The 20,311-nt window shown below is 44.5% G+C and overlaps 1 protein-coding gene across 2 annotated transcripts in view; it reads left to right on the forward strand.

Annotated features, from left to right (window-relative positions):
- The first annotated feature begins 4,855 nt into the window (after nucleotides 1-4,855).
- STON2 (stonin 2) overlaps nucleotides 4,856-20,311 on the forward strand; it is a 64,706-nt gene continuing 49,250 nt past the window's right edge. Inside the window, exons 1-3 of one of the 2 annotated variants that reach the window (XM_083732733.1) lie at nucleotides 4,856-5,062; nucleotides 16,962-17,168; nucleotides 18,617-18,880. In XM_083732733.1, the coding sequence (XP_083588859.1) occupies nucleotides 17,081-17,168; nucleotides 18,617-18,880 (352 nt within the window). In that variant the 5' untranslated portion in view covers nucleotides 4,856-5,062; nucleotides 16,962-17,080. The remainder of the gene's footprint in view (nucleotides 5,063-16,961; nucleotides 17,169-18,616; nucleotides 18,881-20,311) is intronic. The other variant, XM_083732734.1, reaches the window with a different exon arrangement.

Below are 20,311 nucleotides of genomic sequence, written 5' to 3' on the forward strand. Positions count from 1 at the left end.
GCTTCAACTGGATTGTGCCAACCAGTCTTACTTTATTTTTTATCATGAATATGTGTCGACTTTGCTCCTGCCTGGAGAGAAAAATGCACAGAAGGGAGTGGGATATAAGAATGCTGAAAAGAATGACATAATATGACCTCACTCTACAGCTGTCTGTCTTCCCCACCCGCTTTTGCTAAAGATTCCCCATTGAGGTTCTTAGCTGTCCAGTACTCAAAAAATACTCCTAAAAGTAGTAATAATGCTTATGTGGATTCTCTCCTCCACCCCACCCCCCGAATTAGCAGGAGGTTAATCTCAAAGTATTGCTGCCTGTTCCATCTCCAGCATGAACAAACCCAAACAGACGGTTAGCTAATGCTCTAATTGTGTGTGGTGGCTGAGAAGTGTTGGAGACAACATATAATTTCCAGTTTAATTGTGCTCTTCCTCAAGCTGGGCTGAGAATGCAGGGATGCAAACAAGAAGTATTTAGCAGTGATGGGAAGTCTATATTTCAGGTGAACCTGGTCTGGCCTCCGTCTGTCTTGGGAGAAAATGGAAGGGTGCACTGTTGGGAGGTGAAGTCAAACCGTTGGAGAATTGCAGCACCTGCTGTGGCTGTAGAGACCAATATGGGAGAGATGCGTTTTGTTGCAGGAGGGGCAGGTGAAGGCATCATTCCTCCCCTGGTCACTGCTGTGGATACACGACGTGGCTGATTGTCTCGAGGTGCTGGGTAACTGGCAAACTGGCCTTAGTTGTGGATTAACAGTTTTAAACCTACACTAATAATTCACAATAGCAATAACTATTTAATTCAGTGGTTTTTGTACTTTTGGCCTACAAGGATCTTTTCCCACAAACACTTGCCTGTTGATGGTGATTAAATGTGTATACTGCCCTTCATCCAAAGACAATAGGGTGGTTCACAACATAAAAGACCTGTTATGACTATTCTGGGGAGTATTATATCCAGTATGCAGACTCTGTGTAGCAAGGTCACATGGTAGACCCATTGGCTTCATTGTCATTAATGTCTCTGCTTGAATCAAGCGCATTTTGTAACCCAGCTCTATTTATTATTTTCATCAGGTTCAGGTGAAGCAATGGATATGCAAAAGCAATGTTTTAAGTTGCTTAATTATTGGATGAAGGCCAATAAACTTACTGCTGGTAAGATTCCAGCTGATCTGGAAGATAGTGTTCAGCATATTGTAGATGATACACTCGCCCTAAAAAATCAGATTCACAGTTAGCTATGGGGAAGCGCCGGCCCACCCATGAGGCGAAGCAGCTGCCTCAGGCAACAGGATCCACTGGGATAGCAAATCTGGCCTCCAGGAATGCATTGCCTGCTGCTGCTGCTGCTGCTGCTGCTGCCATAGTAGCAGCAACAGCTACGGGGCACTCCTTGGAGGCCAGATCTGTCCCCTCTATAGTGGCCTCATGGCAAATAGGAGGCACTGCTGATCTCCTCCCACCCTTGTTCCTGATATAGATCTTCACTCACTCCTTCTTCTCTGGCGGGGGGAGTACATGCCAACATGTATTGGGTCAGCCCTGGGTTGAGGTTGTTCTAGATCCATGCCAAAGTGGCATGAATTGGCTCTCACAGATTCAGACTGGTGCACCAACTGTGCTTCTCCTAGGCACTGTTATCTGTGCTGTAGTAGCAGTCACATTAGACTACTGCCAATGCATTGTGCATAGGGCTTCCTTTGGAGAATCTCCATAGTTCTCAAGTCCTACTACTTTCCTTCTTAACTACTGAACTAACCACAGTTTCCCCCATTATGTCCAGTCTCAGGGAACTGTGGTTAAATGAAGCAGGAGGGTTTGCAGATACAGTTTCCCACAGCTTCTGCTACTTGATGTGAATTGCCATCTGAATTGCTGAAATGTTAAACATGCAAAAACATGCTGTTCCTCAGAGCAATGGCACCTTTCTAGCTCACTAGGCATGAAGTCATCATTTTCTCCTGCACTCTCACCTAGTGCAAGTAGCCCAGTTACAAGTGCTGAATAAAATGTTGTGTATGGTATGCGTTATGCTTAGCCATGACCCGGCACTAGACACGGAGTCCTCAGAGAATGAGCCAGACATGAAACAGGTAAAGCACCTAGAGGAGTGGGCAGGAACTCCTGGAGCCAGTCCTGAGGATTTCCTCTTTTGGGAGGTTAATGGAAGAATTATTGGATCCAACAGAGGAGGTGGAGCCACCCCTCAATGCTTGAGAATGCTGCTGTCAAAAGGCAGCATTGAAGCCAAAGAACTCATCTCTGCTTTTCAGGCTGAGGGAGCCGGCGTTTGTCCACAGACAGCTTTACCAGGTCATGTGACCAGCATGACTAAACCACTTCTGGTGCAACAGAACACTATGACGAAAGTCGGAGCGCACGGAAATGCCGTTTACCTTCCCGCTGCAGCGGTACCTATTTATCTACACACGTTGGTATGCTTTCAAACTTCTAGGCTGACAGGTCCTGGGACAGAAAAATGGGAGCTCACCCTGTCATGCGGATTCGAACTGCCGACCTTCCAATCAGCAAGCCCAAGAAGCTCAGTGGTTTAGACCAGAGCACCATCCATGTCCCACACCTTTTACCCACTGGCAAAACAGGAGACTTCCTAATCTTATGGGCTACTGTGTAATCATATGTGGTCAAAGGATAAAAACGTGCAATTTACTGTGTACCTCTTACTGTAGGGTGAGGTATCATGTAATTTTTTAAAAAATGTTGCACAATAAGGAGGTGGAAATTCTGAGAATAAATTGCCCGCATTTTCACATTAATGTATTTCGTTTTCACAACAACACCAGCTGCTTGTAATGAACAGAAGGGAATTTTACAAGATGTTGGCATTGCTGAAATAGAAATAAAAAAATCATTCTCTTTTCTCCTAGAATGCTGATTTAAAGGGCAAGAAAGTGCTTGAATGGTTGAGCTCATAGGCAATGTTGAATTATTCTAGTCTCTGAGCAAATAACATTGTGCATGGTAGAGAATACTCGATCTTGTGGTGACCAAGAAAAGTCCGTAAGTCTGTGTGCATTATGTGGGTTGGCATATAAAGCGGAATATTGATTACTAGCTATAATGGGAACATTTTTGATGAAGGAGGAATACTAAATGCTTAACAGAGTGGGGGCAAAATCCTTGCTCACACATGACAACCTAAACAGTTGAAACTACAGCCTTCACTTCAGTAACTGGATTCCAAACTTCTTACTGTAAGATGAGCTGTGGATTGTACAGGACATTTTTTTCTTGGTTTTCAACTGCCTTCCACCCCTAAGGTCAACTGCAGGGATAATGATTTCTTTACGAATCCTATTTTGGCATAGCTAAATGAGGGTGTATACCAGGTCTGCCCCAATGTATTTTGTCATGTGTGATGCAACTCTAATTAACATCTTGTTGTTCTAAGTTAAAATAGAAACTGAAAGTGACTTAAAAAATGTATGTGGACCACTTCACACTTGACACTTCTCCTGTGTGGAACAACACAAGAAGGAAAAAGAATGTGTGGTGCCATCATTACCCCATTATGGTACTGATATTGAACTTCATGAGTTGTTGTTAGCACTTTATACAGCAGCTGGCACCTTGTATTTGTGTTATCATCTATGTTTCATATTCCACCAAAGCACTTTATTGTACTGTATGTGGCGCTCTTAACACAACTTAAACCAGCCTTGTTAGATCTTACCAGTACCGTACTGTCTTTGTACTAGAAGGGCAGAGAGGCCACTGAGAATTGAAGAATATTTTTTATACTCTCTTCCTTGTAATATGCTGTATGGATTATATTACCGGGTTGTGGGTGGGGTTGTTTTTAGGATCTTAATTGTGGTTGTATATACTGTAACCTGCCATGGGACCTTCTGGTGAAGGGAGAGTAAGAAATACAATAAATAACTGTAGGAAACACTGTTGTTGCCAGAAAATTGTGTGAACATTTGTTTTTCCCTGTATCCAGATGTTTGGAAGTCATTGCAGTTCTTAACAAACGTTTTCAGTGCGAAATTGGCTTTCATGTAGCTGTTACATACAATCATGTGCATGCTATGTCATAATCAGTTTTACTTCTTTGTCCATTTATTCATTCGACAAAAAGTATAACCCACTTTTCAACAGCTGTTCTCAAAGGCTGATTACCACTGACGAAACGACAAGAATCAGAAACACTCCAGAAATTAGAATACAGCATCAATCATGGACAGGGTCGAATTAAAACAAAGCTGAAATTAAAACATCTTAGCTGTAACGATGCTCTTATCCTTGAATGAGTCGCACCAAACTTCGTTTAAAGAATTGTTCTGGGAGGGTGAAAACGGGCTTTTCATATGGTCTTCCGTTCTGCTGGCTGGTTTCCTTGTACAGCGCTGTTTGCTGTTAGCTTTTTTGTGGCAGAGGGCAATTGATTTGCTTTGGCTGGTGTGCTTCGGTGTGACACCTCCAGCATGCGGTCGGGCATCTAACGAAGGTTTCTTATTATTTCGTTCTATTTAATAATAACATCTTCGGAACACATATCTCTATTTCTAATCCCATTGGGTTTTTTATGTCACTCTGTGAAATGTTATGTGCATTTATAATATACCACCGAAGACGACGGCGGTGGAGGATTGCGCGCGGTTGTTTTGCATTTTGCAGTTAAAGCCTTCGATGAGAGAATAAAAATAGACGGTCAACCCTTCGACATCTCCGAGGCTGCACTGGGGGGAGTCGAGAGAGCGAGGAAACACCCTGGGACAGCCTTGCCACACCCTCCTTCCCCGCCAGCCAATCCCGATCATCTTTTGCTCTCCCCGGCTTCGGATCCTGCCCAATGGAGGCTCTCCCCTGCGCGGGTTCCTTCCCTCGAAGGGAAGGGAGGAGAGCGCCAGGAGTGCAGCCCTCTCGCTCCAAGAGGGGATGGCAGAGCTTGGCTTCCTCCGCTTGGATCGCCTGCCTCTGAACTTTCCTGCCGGGATTTAAATTTCCCCCATCTCTCCACCACAGCCTTTCTCCCTTTCAGCACACACACCTTTTTGCTGGAGGGAGAGAGAGAGAAAGACTGCGTGGCGCTTCCAAGGTAACCCGATCTCTTGCTGCACACCACGTTTGTATTTTCTGATCTTCTCCCGCAAACCAAACGAGGCAGGTGGAGGGCAGGGTCAGGCCAAGGAGGCAGCGACGGCCGCAGATATTGTCGGTGTGATCGCAGCCTCGCCCCGCCGTGGGAACATGTGCGCGTCGCTGCGTCCAGATCTCCGCCCGGGTTTCGCCCGGGCTCCGCGGAGCACTTTCAGCCTGCGAAACTGCACCGGCTGCTTGGCGGGGACCTGAGAGCACCACGCTTGGAGCGTGCAAATCCCTCGCAGCCAAACAAAGAAGACCGAGATACTTCGCCTGCCTGGAAAGTAGCTCGGCGAACGCCGCTGGGTAGGGCGCGGTGGAGGTGAAGGAAGGGACACTGCGTTTATAGAGGGTGTTTTTTTGCGCTTGGCTTTTTTTTACCCCCCCTTTTGTAAATCATTTGCTAGAAATCGGCACCGGGGAAGACCCGGTAGCCAGGGAGATCCGTGATCGCCCACGATCGGCGGTGGGAATCGCTCTTTGTATTATATAGCCTGTGACACAAGGACGCTGTTGGGTTTGTCTGTCTGTTGTTTTTAAACTCTCCTAGGGGACGGCTCTCAGTCTGGAGATCGGGTGCTTTTGGAGGGGTGATCTTTCTCCCTGTCTCCTCACCCAAATGTTCCCACTTTAGCTGCGCTCTGTTGCTCGCGATCGATGGTGCCCCATTCAAGCACTCTCCTCTCTCTTCAGTCTGTACTCGAATCTGCTCGAGCACCTGCTTAAAGGGAAAGCGGTTATTTCTCTCGTTGGTCCTAGCAACCCTTTAGTGTCTCTTGTCTCTTTCCGGAATGCATTATCTTCCCAGACATTAGCACCCGCAGGGCTTCAGAAAAATGCAAGTCGATAATGCGTTGGGAGTTCCTCCCCTTCTCTTCTCAATGCATCCATTATTGACTTCTATCCTTTCACATACCAGAGTTTTTAGGTGGTGTTCCTGGAGTTTAGCGAAAAGGAAAAGGCAGTTATATAATGCAAGAAATTGCCTTGGTTCTGTTTCAGGCTAGGAATCAGAAATATCCCATTTAGGCAAACTAAGACGGTAGAGATGCGATTGTGTGTGTGTGGTAAAACTGTTATTGTCTGGATTGAAGTTGAGGAGCCATTAAGAAGAGCAGGCAGATCTTACCTTTGGAGCACAATCCATCGATAGGTCATCAGTCTTTTGTACACGTCTTGTTCATGAGTTTTGCCCAAGAGAATTTCCAGGGAGCTGTGATCCTCATGTCAGTGGGGTGCTGTGTGGATTTTCCATCTTTGGTACCTGAATGTCTTGCAAGGGCCAGCCATGTGACTAGAAAGTTCTAACAGTAATGTGAATAGCATTTTTCACATTAACTTCTGAAATAAATTAAACAGGTGCATTCATCACTTTCCAAAGATGAATGAAAGCCTGGTATGGAAAAAGTAACAGATTAGTGGCTTTCTAAGAGAAAAACTCTCAAACTCCTGCTGTGAGAAGAATAGGGGGTCTCCCAATGGCTCTCTTCACCCTTAATTAATTACAGTTGCCATGATTCTTTGGTAGAAGCCATGTCTGTATGGTGCTGCTTTCATTTACAGTGCAGATGGAGCCTTAGACTATGAACTTACAGTAATGGTCTAGGGACAGGAGTGTTCTTTAGATGATGGTGCCTTTAGATTTGAATACTTCACTTCAAAATGTGGTAAGCTAGTTCTGAAAAACGTGGGAGCTTCTCTTGCTCATTCTTCTGAGTAAGATCTTGGACTTCTGCCCCAAAGCACGACCTTGACAGCACTTGTGATAGCTCAGTATTAAGCCTCCATCTGGGAGCAAACATTGGTTCAAGGCCATGCTTTAAATGTACGAATGTAAAAAGAGCCATCCTGGGCCAGGCAAAAACTCCAGAATCCAGTCCCTCAAAGCTCCTCTGCAGTAACTTGGGGTCTTGATGATCCACAAGGGCCAGCCAGATGTCTCTGGAAAGCCCACAACCAGAGCTGGAAGACAACAGCTCCCTCTACCAGTGCCTTTGAACAACTGGTATTCAGCTCCATGTTCTTTCAACAAGGAGCCTCCATTTAGCCATTGGTTTGTTTGTTTGTTTGTTTGTTTGTTTGTTTGTTTGTTAGATTTTTATCCTGCTTCTCAGCTAATTATATTGTCCGTCCCCCCCAAGTGGCTGAAATAAATTTTTTAAAAAAATACAAGCACTGCCATCAAGTCTGGAGGTTCTGTAACTGGCCCCGGCCCTATTGTTTTGGCAGGTAAGGCAGGAGCCATGGCAAGGTGTTGGTAGGAGTAAGCTGTGCATGCTGTGCTGCCCTCTGGTCTAGGGAAGGATATCACCCCATTACCGGTGCTGAAATAAGATTTAACTGCCTGTCAGGTCAGCTTCTATGTGTGAAGTTGGGGTTGACGTGCGGGTGGCACCATGTCATCCTTCGCCTGAGGCAGCAAAGGATTTTGGTAAGCCCAGGTCCTATTGATGGTAGCTCAAGACTCCTAGGCATATGGGGAATATGCATCTCTCTAGTTCTTCAGGACCTGCCCATGCAAAGTTGGAATGTCCACTCCCCTTCTGGAATTCGTCCTAAGTGGAAAATACTAGGTTGGCATCCATCTGTCTCAGGAGACAATGGAGGAGTGCCCATTGTGGGTGAAGTCAACCTGTTGGAAGGTTACAGGGCCTCCTGTGGCTGTAGAGGCCGATATGGGAGAGCCATGTTTTGTTGCAGCTGGGGCAGGTGAAGGTGTCTGGTTGTGCTTCTCTCTGTGCTCCTCCCAGCAGTCTTCCTCCTCTGGTCATTGCTATACGACCTGACTTCCTCTAGGCAGGGATTCCCATATGGCGGGGTTGATGTTACCGGCCTTCATGGCACATTTGGAGAAACAGATAGGTAGCCGTGTTGGTCTGCCATAGTCAAAACAAAACAAAAATCCTTCCAGTAGCACCTTAAAGACCAACTAAGTTAGTTCTTGGTATGAGCTTTCATGTGCATGCACATGTATCTGAAGAAGTGTGCATGCACACGAAAGCTCATACCAAGAACTAACTTAGTTGGTCTTTAAGGTGCTACTGGAAGGAATTTTTTTTGTTTTGACATTTGGAGAAATCTTTGTAACGGGTCTGGTGCCTGGTTAAATAAGGAAAATAAAATTACTGCATATCTTGCCTGCATCATAGGTCTGTCTTGTTAACCTCTGAGTATCAGTCGGCCATCTATCCCCGGCAATGGTGGTTTTAGGGAAGCGCAGGAAAGAGGGGTCTCCTCCAAACTGCTGACAGCTCCTTCAGTCAGGGTCTGCAGTTCACACAGGAGAGCAGCTCTTCAGGCAAAAATGTTTTCAGTAGGGTCGGAGAAGGCTGCTCTTCAGGAGGCATCGCCTTAGCATTCTCAAGGGAAGGAAAATAACTTCACAGCCCTGCCTCTTAGCTGTCTTCACCAGCCCTCTCACAGCTGCCCACTTCTCCATCAAAAGGGAGCAGGCTGGGCTTACCCTCTGTTATTGCTAGACAAAACATAGACTCTCCACGCAACATTCCCCCACCCACCCCAGATGGCATCATTTTGGGGCCAATAGGTGCTTTGCATATATGTAAACTTTTAAAAAAATCACTTTCAGAAAGGATCCCTTGGCCACAAAATAGTACTTTGAAGGATACATGTGGGGACTTGGTTAGTTCTGTAAGCGCATCACCTTCAATTGTGCAAGATTTGTATATATCTTCCGTCAGTGTAGTGGTTCTGTTGCAAAGAACATCAAAATAGCAATATTGTGTCACTTTCAGAAATTCAGCTCTTCGTCCTACTGGAACAGCTTGGGGATTTAAACCAACTTGTTAATGACTGGGTAGGGATGTTATACTGCACCTCAAGAGTGCAAAAAAACCCTGACAAATGGGGTGTTGCAGCGTTCTTTTCTCAACCTGTTGTTGTTCAATGTTACAAACAACTTGGATGAAATAATTGAGGGGGTGCTCATCAGATTTGCAGGTGACACCAAACTGGGAGGGGTAGCTAATGCCACAGAAGACAGAATTGGAATTCAAGATGACCTTAACAGATTGGAGAACTGAGCCCAAGCTAACAAAATGAATTTACCGGTAAATAGGGACAAAGGTTCTGCACTTAGGCAGGAAGAACCAGATGCACAAATATAAGTTGAGACACCTGGATTGCCAGTAGTACATGTGAAAAGGTTCTATGTGTCTTAGAGCACAAACTGAACATGAGTCAACAGTATGATGCATCAGCACAAAAAGTTAATGCTATTCTAGACTGCAACAACAGAAGATTTGTGTCCAGATCAAAGGAAGTCATAGTACCATTATATTCTGCTTTGGTCAGACCACACCTGGAACACTATGTCCAGTTCTGGGTGCCACAATTTAAGAAGGATATTGACAAGCTGGAACGTGTGCAGAGGAGGGCAACCAAGATGATCAAGGGTCTGGACACCAAGCCTTGTGAGGAACAGTTGAGGGAGTTGGGTATGCTTAGACTGGAGAAGTGGCTGAGAGGAGATATTTAAAGGGTTGTCACATGGAAGATGGAGCAAGCTTGTTTTCTCCCTCTCTGGAGGATAGGACCCAAACCAATGGATTTAAGTTACAAGAAAGGAGAAACTGACAAAACATCAGGAAGAACTTTCTGACGCTGTGAGCTGTTTGATAGTGGAACAGACTCACTTGGGAGGTTGTAGACTCTCCTTCCTTGGAGGTTTTTCAGCAGAGGGTGAATGGCCATCTGTCATGGATGCTTTAGCTGAGATTCTTGCATTGCAGATGTTTGGGTTAGATGACCTTTGAGGTCCCTTCCAACTCTACAATTCTGTAATTCTAAGAGTAGGTACAGTCATCTGTTGCCACCTGAGAGCTTTGACTTGCTGCATATATATATATTGTTGTTCCCCATTTTTACCCAGCAAAGAGAGAATTTTAGATCAAGGACTGTGAGAAATGAATTGGTTATGTAACAGTGAACTAGTCCCCCCCCCTCCTTGACAGACTGTCTAGTACAAAGGCTCCCACCCACCTGCCACAGGTGAGGTTTTCTCCCTGGCAGCAGAAGACTTTGAGAAATGCAGTTTTGCACATACATATTTTATAACCACCAAATTTACAGAGGCTTCCTTCCATTTGCTATGTCAAAATGTTCCGTGTGGGAAGCATCACATTCTTTTGTGTTTACTACTCGAACTGACTTTTTCTGCTTGCAGTCTTTTCTGCTCAGTCCTAGTGTGAAGATACAATTTGCATGAATTGTAAATGAAATAAGAAAATGCCCACAAGCACTGCCAGGGAAGATCAGGGAGAGGGAGACTGAGACCAACCATTAGTGGGGAAGGATATGCCTCTAAAATAACCACACCTAACATTTTCTATGCATTTTTAATCCATCATGTCCATTATCCCTCCAGGCTTACTAATTGTTGCAAATTAATAACACCAGTGCAGGAATGTATATCAGTATCTGACTTCATCATCTGGAGATATCACTGTGTAGCACTCGATGTTGCGGTATCAGACTGAGTGCCAGTGACTGGTCAGGTTGGGCAGTGGCCAAGGGCCCCAGAGACTGAGAAGGACCTCTCACCAGTCCATCCCAACGGGCCCTAGCACAACCATCTTAGCAGTAGGTTAGCAGTCATTTTTGAATGGGAGTGAAGCTTCCATCCACAATGGCTTCCCACTATCTTAATTTACATCCACTTGGACCTATAAATGTATAAAATCTAGAGATTTTGTCAGTGCTATTTTTCTAGGAAAAGAGGTGCCATGAACACCTCCCTTGTTTTCTTAGAACAGTAATGGCATCCACCTGAGAGATGACGGAATTGAGTTCTGGCAAGTTCCGGCTGAAAGAAAGGCCTGGTTTTCATGGATATATAGGCCAGCATTGCTGCCCACTACCAAAGTGTCTTCAGGAGATCTGGCAGGGAGTGGTGTTGCTGCTCTTGCAACAACAGGAGAAAAATACTGTGTGACCTGTGACGGGGGGGGGTAGTATTGATGAAGTATTGCTTTAAGCCTTCTAACGAGCTTCAGGAATTAGGAATATCACAGTCCAGTGTGTTATCTCGCTGAGCAGGGCAGTAGGAAAGAGAACAGAGTTTTCCCCAAAGCAGAGTTGGATCTGCCAAGTGTGTAAGGGAAATAGGAATATATCTCAGTTCTTATTTCATGTGGTAGAGTGGCCTATTCCTGTATTCCAGCATGTGCATAACCTATGTGCCCTGGCCCTGTTTGCATAGCTATCAACTTTTCCCTTTTCTTGTGAGGAATCCTATTTGGAATAAGGGAATTTCCCTTAAAAAACGGGAAACGTTGACAGCTATGCCTGTTTGATCTTGCCCTTGGTTTAGAGTAGCCATCCCCAGCTTGTTGCCCTCCATCAGCCCTGGCCAGGGATAATGGGAGTTTTAGTCCAACGATATCTGCAGGTTTGGGAAGGCTGGTTTAGAGCATTTTAACAAGCAAGGTTTATACGTGGGTCTACAATCCTCTCCATGCCATTGATATATGCCATACAGCAGTAATCCTGTTTGAGCTTTGACGAACCAGCTGTGCATTTGCTACGAAAACCGTCTTTTAATTTTCAGTGCCATTATGTAATGGGAAGATGTGCTGTAATACAGCATCAATGTTAAAACACCGAGACTCAATAAGTAATGTTTCAAGCTGATTATTTCCATAACTGGATTTTCTTTTTAATGGTCAAAGCAATAGTTTCCTGCCATGTCTCTAATGGGGCTTTTTCACAGGAGAAAACTGCTTGCTGTGAAGTAATACGTTTTGATTCTTATTGTGCTACAGTACCTGGTTAAATCTCAACAGAGCCATAATTCCAAACACAGTGGGGTTGAATTCTCAGCAGATCCACATCAGTCAGTGCTGTAAGTTGTCACTTTATGTTGGCAGTCAACCAATGCAATGGAAACAGCTGAGACTCTTATGGCACCTTGAAGACCCATAAATATAGGGGGGCATAAGCTTTTGTGGCCAAAAAAGATTGTTTCAGCTTCCTGCTCTTCAAAGATGCACCAGATGCCAAAAGTCTTATGCTGACAGGGCCACCACACCTGTAGGAACTTGTGTTTTTCATGCACACCCACCAAATCTCAGGTCAGTGCAGCATTTCAGATTTGGGCATGCACAGTCCCAAGCCATTTGAGGCTTTGCAGGAAAGTAGTAGCACCTTTAAGAGCCCAGAAATGAGCAAGACAAGATAGGGTGAAATTACGCTCTGATCGCCCAGTAGCAGACTGTTTTCATTTCATTTCATTTTTAATTTGTATACCTTCTTTCTATATTGCGGTAAAACATGGCAGCTTACAAGCTGAAGAAACAACAAAATAGACAGCAGAGATCAAGAGTTTGACAATGATATTGTGGACCATTTGTTATACTTTTCCAGTTCTGTAGAGCACAGTGGCTGTGGCCAAATCCCTTTTTCCAGGAAAGGGTGCAATAGCCAAAGCTGGTAAAAGGCACTGATACTCAACCATGTAGGTGTGCCAGATCAACAAGCGCTAACAACCTGTGAGATTTAAGGGGGAGTGTGACACCTAACCCTGGATCAGATGATTCGCTGAACCAACAGCATTTGCATCTTAAATGGATTAAATTTCATTTAAGTGCACATCTAGTCCTTTATTGATATCAAACATTAGTTTAGGATTTCTAGTCTTCCTAGAATCTGATGAAAGCAGGAGGTAGGACTAGGTGTCAGCTGCGTGCTGGCTCCTTATCCCAAATCTCTCCTGATAATTGCAGCAAAAAGTTTCATGTTGCTACTTCACTTGCTTTGTCCGATGGGTTGCTGTCTTTTCCACATTATAAAATATTTGTTATTTCGGAATTTTACAGACTTGCGGGCAGGGCTTTGCTTGAAGGAGGACTTGAGACTAAGACAGTATAGTGAAGTGGGTACAGAAATGTGCTCTTATCTCTTTACCTCTTCCTGCCACCACTATGCATTTTTTTAATTGCCTCTCTGAATTCCAGGTAGGGCTGCAGGGGAGGGAATCCCGTCTGAACCCTGGAGAGCGGTTGCGAGTCAGTGTAGACAACATTGAGCTAGGTGGAGCAACGATCTGACTCAATATAGTGCAACTTCCTATGTTCCTATTACTCTTCGGAGTTGAAATGAAGGGCCAGTTTAGCAAAGAATCTGAAAATGTGCATCACTCAATGACCGAAATATCAAGCACATGTGAAATGGCGATAAACTGAATTGACAGCCTGCTGACCTTGAAGTTTATCTAAAATTTGCTGCATGTCGGGCCTCCAACAAATGATTACTCCAGAGTGGTTAAATAATATTACTTTTACCAGTATTGAGGGCAGAGACAGCTCCAGGTTTGAGGGGGCAAAGAGCCCACAAGTATTGGCCCCTTGGGGGTAGGGGCAGGAGCACTTCTCATTACCCACAATGCCCCTGATGTAGCATCTCTGTGCAGCATATCAGGAAAATAAATGGCTGTTTCCAAACCCAGGGTAAGTATCAGTGGTTGACGTTACTGAGATGCTGGGACTTTGACAGCTGCCTGGTGACAAGAGCAGCTTGTAGATTGTTGTGGGAGAGAGCACAATTTGAACTGTCTGCCTTGGGTCTGTCTGTGAAGGAGTGATGGTTTAGAACACCCCTTGGACAAAACCGCTCTCCTGCTGGGATGTGGGCCATCAGCAGGATGCATGAACCATGCTGACTTCTGACACCGGCCTTGATAGCATTGCAGTGGCTTGCCTGCTAGTCTCTTGAGTTAGATCCCAGGGTTTGGAAAAAGAGGAAAAGTTATGCCCCTGTGCTGTGCTGGGACTCTGCCATCCAAACCCTCAGAGCTACTGTATGGGCGTTCAGTGACTCATAGGGTCATTAGGGTCTTGCTCATATATTATGAGTCGCTTCTGTGGTTGGATACTCCTCCATTAAGACTATTTTGGGCACAAAGAGCTGTTTTCATTTTGCAGATGAAATACCCAACCCTTCTTTCAGGCATGGCCTAACATGAAGATGAATAGTGGCACTCAGTCACACCTGTTGCTCACTTCAGCCCAAAAGCAAGGAGGAATACTGTCAGAATTCAGCCGTTAAAAGACCAGCTTGCCTAACTGCGCAGCAGAGTTTTGTTTTCCATGTTTAAACTCTCAGTCTTGGTGAATTTTCATTTGGTTGTGGGAGGGGATATATTTGGCATGGTGTTTTTTTGTTTTTTATGGAAGTGGAAAGGGAGTGGTGACAGGTAAACACGGTCACAGTGAGGAAAAACAAATCTGCCTCTGCAATGGGCCTGCTTCATCCTCTCTCCTTTCACAGGTTTTTCTCGGACACTGAAAGAAAAGAGAGCATTCTCCTCAGCTCCCTGAGCTTGTGAAACTCTTGATAAAGCCTTTTGCCTGTTCACATCCTGCTCTCTTCAGATTTCGTTCAGGACTTTCTCAGCTAGGCTGCTTTGGGAGAGGGCAATGCTCTGTTAAAAAATTACTCACATTACAGATGTTTCAGCAAGCCAAAAGAATGGTTCAATTGGTCAGGTGGGAAAAACAGCAAAATATTGAGGTCAGTCTATCCCTCCCTCTCTCAGGGGCAAACCCAAAAAGAGCACACACTGCCTGTGACCTTAAATGTCTTGAAAAGAGTTTTCTGTAACAAGCCTGCCTGTTTAAACAGCAAGTGTGAGCCATGGCTTCAAAAAACGGCTTCTCGGGCTGAGCTCTGATTAACTCTTGACTCAAATTAAGTCCACCTCCTCCCACCCCCACATTATCCATCCTTATCCAGCTTCCTTGTCCCTGGCAGGGAAACAAGCTGGCAAGTTTTCTTCACAGTTGTGAAGTTTTCAGTAAATCACTCTTCACTCTCTTTTCCCATCAGAACGTTACACTGCCTTAAAGTATTGAGCACACAAACAAAAAGTTCTCGGTAGAAATAGAGAGATTATTAAAAGTAGGGGCCAGGAGATCTGAGCCTCCTGAAAAACCGGGCTTGGGTTCCCTAGGAAACCTAACACTGCCCCTTTCCCTGTGACATGTTAGTAACCAGATTATTTTAAGAAGTGATACTGCAGAGTTATGGTATTTATTTTATGTAGCTCAGAGAACAATTACCTACCTCTCCAAGGAACATACAGCAATTCATTGGTTTAATGCTGACCCCATTTGCTGGTTGGTTTTGCAAAACTCTTCGAGTTCTTTCTTCTCTGCACTTTTAAACTCTTTAACACTTGGTAGATGGGCAGCATACACAAACAGGACTGTGGTTTCAAATTCAGTTTATCAGTGGAAACCTCTGGTTACAAAGGGGGCTTCCTGCTTGAATTGTGCTATAAAAAACATGTATTTGGTATTGGAATCTGCTTATGGAGGTTGTTAGGAAGGAGCTGGGATTGCTCTTGTAGCAAGAAACCTAGATCCCATATTTGGTATTGTGGGACGCGGGTGGGACTGGGATGTGGGTGGTGCTGTGGGTTAAACCACAGAGTCTAGGACTTGCCGATCAGAAGGTTGGCGATTCGAATCCATGTGACAGGGTGAGCTCCCGTTGCTCGGTCCCTGCTCCTGCCAACCTAGCAGTTCGAAAGCATGTCAAAGTGCAAGTAGATAAATAGGTACCGCTCCGGCGGGAAGGTAAACAGCGTTTCCGTGCGCTGCTCTGGTTCGCCAGATGTGGCTTAGTCATGCTGGCCACATGACCCGGAAGCTGTACGCCGGCTCCCTTGGCCAATAAAGCGAGATGAGCGCCGCAACCCCAGAGTTGGCCATGACTGGACCTAATGGTCAGGGGTCCCTTTGCCTTTATCTTTTACTTTCCATAAGGATGCTACTTGAAGATAATTTGTTGTTCCATAAGGGTCTTCTTTGAAGACCAGCTTTAACTCCATGTAGTTATTGGAACTGGAATTTCAAGATCTAGATTTTTCCAAGTGGAAACTCTCAACTTCAGCAAAATAAATAGAGGTAAACATTCCCTTTTGAACACACTGATACTCGGAGCAAATAGAGAGGAAAGATTGTGGTATAATCCAACTATTTTAATCTTCACTTAAATCTCTTTAGTCTAGGACAATATTCCCCAGCTTGGTGCCCTCCAGATGCTATAGACTCCAACTCCCATCATCCTCAGGCAGCATTGCCAGTGGTCAGGACTGATGGGAGTTGCAACCCCAAAAACATTCGGAGAGCAATATATTTGGGAAAACTTTTTAATTTATTTAGTAGCCTTAATCTCCCTCAGTTTAAATGTTACCTGGTCAAAAGAGCCAAAGAAATTCCAGAAAAAAATAGCTTACTTGATTTACACTTACACTTACTTACACAAATTCCATATGCAAGCAACAGTAGCCCTCCTTCAGAATCGCACAGGGCCAGCCCAATCCATTTTGCCATTTGAAACAAGACTAGTAATAGTTGATTTTTATCCCTGCCCTGCCAAAACACCTCTAGGAATTTCACAATAAGTTACTGAATCTCCAATAAGATTGGCATAACATCTTTATTTCAAGGAAGTTACTTTGGAATAAAACATGCCCAAACCAGCCAGTTGTGTTTTATTCTGCAAAGGCTGCAGACTCGGGGAATGAATGAAATAATAGAAAAGTGCTTAAGCAAGCATACCCCAATATCCTTCCCTGTCCCTCAGAAATGTCCGCTTCCTTTTTTAAAAAGGAAAGCTAAGCGTATACCCAACCCCCAAATCCTACCCCTTCTACCCATTTGTTAGGAGCTCACAAGCCTGAAATTTGCTCTCTCCTGCTGTAGTTCAGTAGCACTTTCCTGTATGTTTTCCACAGCAAATGGTATTCAGAGACACTAATCTTTACTAGTAGCCATTTATACCCTTGTAAAATCAAATTGTGGATTTCTAATCTTTTTCCCCCCTCCTTACAGCTGCTGTGTCAGGAATGAAATGATTTTTTTAAAAAAAACGACAACTTTGCAACAAAGAGGGCTGTCTGCTGTCTACTGTCTGCCAGTGATGTGAAGATGAGTAGCGACTTGCAGCGAGCATGACATCACTAGCCAACGTCATTGCTTCCCAGCAATCCGAGTGGGTCTCCTTCAATGATGGGCTGCTGCTACCGGTTGCCTCCCAGGGTAAGCAAATTCCTTCCCTCTGATGAAATAGGCTGTTGCTGTATCTTGATATAAATAAGTTAGTCAAAGGAAACAAGGCAACTCTTTTACTCCAGTCCAAAGTCCTCTGTGGGTTGTACTTAAACATAAGCGGTTTTTGTTTTTTGTTTTTAACAAGTGCAGCCTCTTCCCCATTCATTAAGGATAGGCACAAACTGATGGGTCTTCCTCCCATGGGGTTTTCTGTTTTCCCAGTTGCATGTCGCACACAGGCCTACTAAAATGGAGGAGCTCCTTGCATGAATAGGAATTGCTTGTGCTCAGGGGTGGACCATCCCATTTCACTGCCTGCGGTAAAACGGGAAGCTGTTCCACCACCCCGCCAAAGCCTCGCTTACTGAGGTCTCGCAGCAGCTTCCAATGAGATATTGTGGGAGCTCACAAAAGCACTGCAAGATCTTGCCAGAGTTCCATGAGATTTTGCAAGATCTGGCTGGAAGTCACTGTTGCACAGCCCCACCAGCAAGAGTACCCCCCCCCAATGGGATTCTGCAACCCAAGGCAGCAGCTTCAGTCTACCTCATGGGCAGGCCAGCCCTGCTTCAGCAGTAGTTGTGACTTTTACTAGCATGAGTCTCTATAGTGCAAATCCAGTGTGAAGTAATGGATAGAGCAGGGATGAAGAGCCTGTGGTCCTATAGACGTTGCTGGACTCCAGCTCCCATCAGCCCCACCCAGTTTGGCCGATAGTCAAGGATGATGGGAGCTGTAGTCCAGCAACATCTGGAAGGCCACAGGTCTCCCAGCTCTGGGATAGAGTGTTTCGGACTCAGAACTAGGTTGAATTCCTTCTTCAACTCATAGGGAGAACTTGAGTTAAACATTCTTATCAGCCTATCCTACCTTAAAGCGTAGTTATGGAGTTAAAATGGGGTCACCCTAAGCTCCTTGGAAAGACAGTTTAGATGAAAGTAGCTAAAGGATTCGATTACATGTGGGTAGCTATGTTCAGTTTTTATATACCACCTCAATGTGTTATAAGAAACTTGTCTGGGGCGGGGAGCAACCTTGTGCCGAGCTTCTCCTTCTCTGTAACATCTAGTTCAGGGATGAGGACTCTGCAGCCCTCCAGATATTGCTGGTCTACAAGTCCTAAGACCAACCAGCCCCAGAATGAGTAGTGGAAACTGCATTTAAGCTGTGTATTTGCCCACCCCACCTTCACATCCTTTCAGGCAGGGATGGATACTTGCTCAGGATAATTTCACTGGGGCACAGTATAACATGTACTATGCATTGGAAAGGAGAATGACTCAACATGGGGTGCCGTGTTTCTTATAACATGTAGTTTCACTCAGAAGCATAAAGCTGTAACATTGCCCTATACACATTGAACATTTACAAATGATGAAAAAGGATGTTTAAAAATTCCTTGTTACTTCTACATTATATTGTGATTCTTCTTGCAGGCCAAGCTGGAGAACCTCTTGAAAGGTTTCTGTCCTCCTCTGATACTTCTTCTGAAGGCATCCAAAACCTGGATGGAGAATTTCAGACACTTGCCCATGCTGAGCTGGGAGATGGAATGGACAAAACTGCTGCAGACTCTGTGTCCGTATGTTTGCTTGAAAACCACCCGTCTCCAAAGCCTGATCTGTCTTCATCATTCAGCACATGGGTCCAGTTTGAAGATGCACCCTGGCCTAGCACTTCACCAGAGAATGCACATACAGGTTGGAATGTCACACTATACTGAAGTCTATTACAGTAATTCTTGCAAATTATTCCAGGTTCAGTCCCTGGCATTTTCAGGTAGGGCTGAGAGAGGCTCTTGTCCAAAACCCTCAAGAGCCACTTCTTGTGAATAACACCGAGCTGGAATGATCCTGTGATGGAGTAGCAACAGGCTGCATTGATGCAGCTTACGTGTGCTTAGATCGTTGACCTCAAGAATAATACCCAACCTGACACAGTTTGGGGGCTTCTGTGATATTTTATTGAGGCTTCTACATACCAGAGCTCTTACGGCTTTGTTCTGCAGGGTAGTTAGTCCCTTGCTAAAATAATTAAGAAGCCATCCCCTAGGCCTTGCCCCCACGCATTCCACAGATATTTTGGCTTGTTTATTGTCAACATCGCAAGTGAATCACATACACACACACACCACATGCAGAGTGTCTAAAAGACTATCTGCTATTCCATAAAAACCTACCTACTCTTTAACTGTTTCAGAGACTGTGTTGTTGCTCCCTTCAAAGTTGAGATGTTGGCAACTGGAGAAAGGGCATTTTCAGTAGTGATACCCTTGTTGTGAAATTTTGCTCCTCCAGAGATACTTGACTGGTACACACTTTGCTAACTTTAGAGTACTGGGTAAATATATTATTATTATCCTGAGTTTTTAAGGGATGATATGATACTGATGATTTTTACTGATGATTTTAGGAACACAGGAAATATGTGTTCCTGTGTTAGCAACACAGGAAATATACTGAGTCAGATTATTTGTCCGTCTAACTTACTATTGTCTTCTCTGACTGGCAGTGGCTCAACACCTGCTACCTGATTGTTTTTTAGGTGGAGATGTCAGGCTTTGATCCAGGGGCCTTCTGCAGGGGAAGCTTGGGCTCCACCATTGTGCTATTATTTTTATTTTAAAACCCCTGTTCTGTGATTTTAATTATTTTTTAAATGCTAATTGTTGAATTTTTAAAGCTTTGTTGTTGGTTTCTTTGAAAGAATTTACTAAAAGTGTTATTTTAGAAACAACACTTAATTTTTCCCCTCCAAAAAAATGTTTAATTAGGCAAATGTATTGTGACACTAGTCCTGGGAAGGGTCACCAATGGCATGGGAATTAGCCATGTCAGTCATACAGCTCATATGGTACCCTGATTGCTTATGCTACCAATGCAGTAAGGAACTCGGCTCTGTTTCAATTCTCTCTTATATTGACATCACAATTCAATCAGATAAACTGCTGGGCAAAGCTGCACCCTGGAATGTAGCGAGGTATGAAAAGTAGAGCTAGAAAAGGCCTATTGTGACATCTGGATTACACTCCTCTCAAGGACTTTGTCTGATTCTAAGTGGCTCAAGTAACTAGGACTTTATCTCACATTCTTGGGGAGGCATTTTCACAGCAGAGCAAACTTCACATAATG

This window comes from Podarcis gaigeae, assembly GCF_964106915.1.
Source record: "Podarcis gaigeae genome assembly, chromosome: 1".
Lineage (NCBI taxonomy): Eukaryota > Metazoa > Chordata > Lepidosauria > Squamata > Lacertidae > Podarcis > Podarcis gaigeae.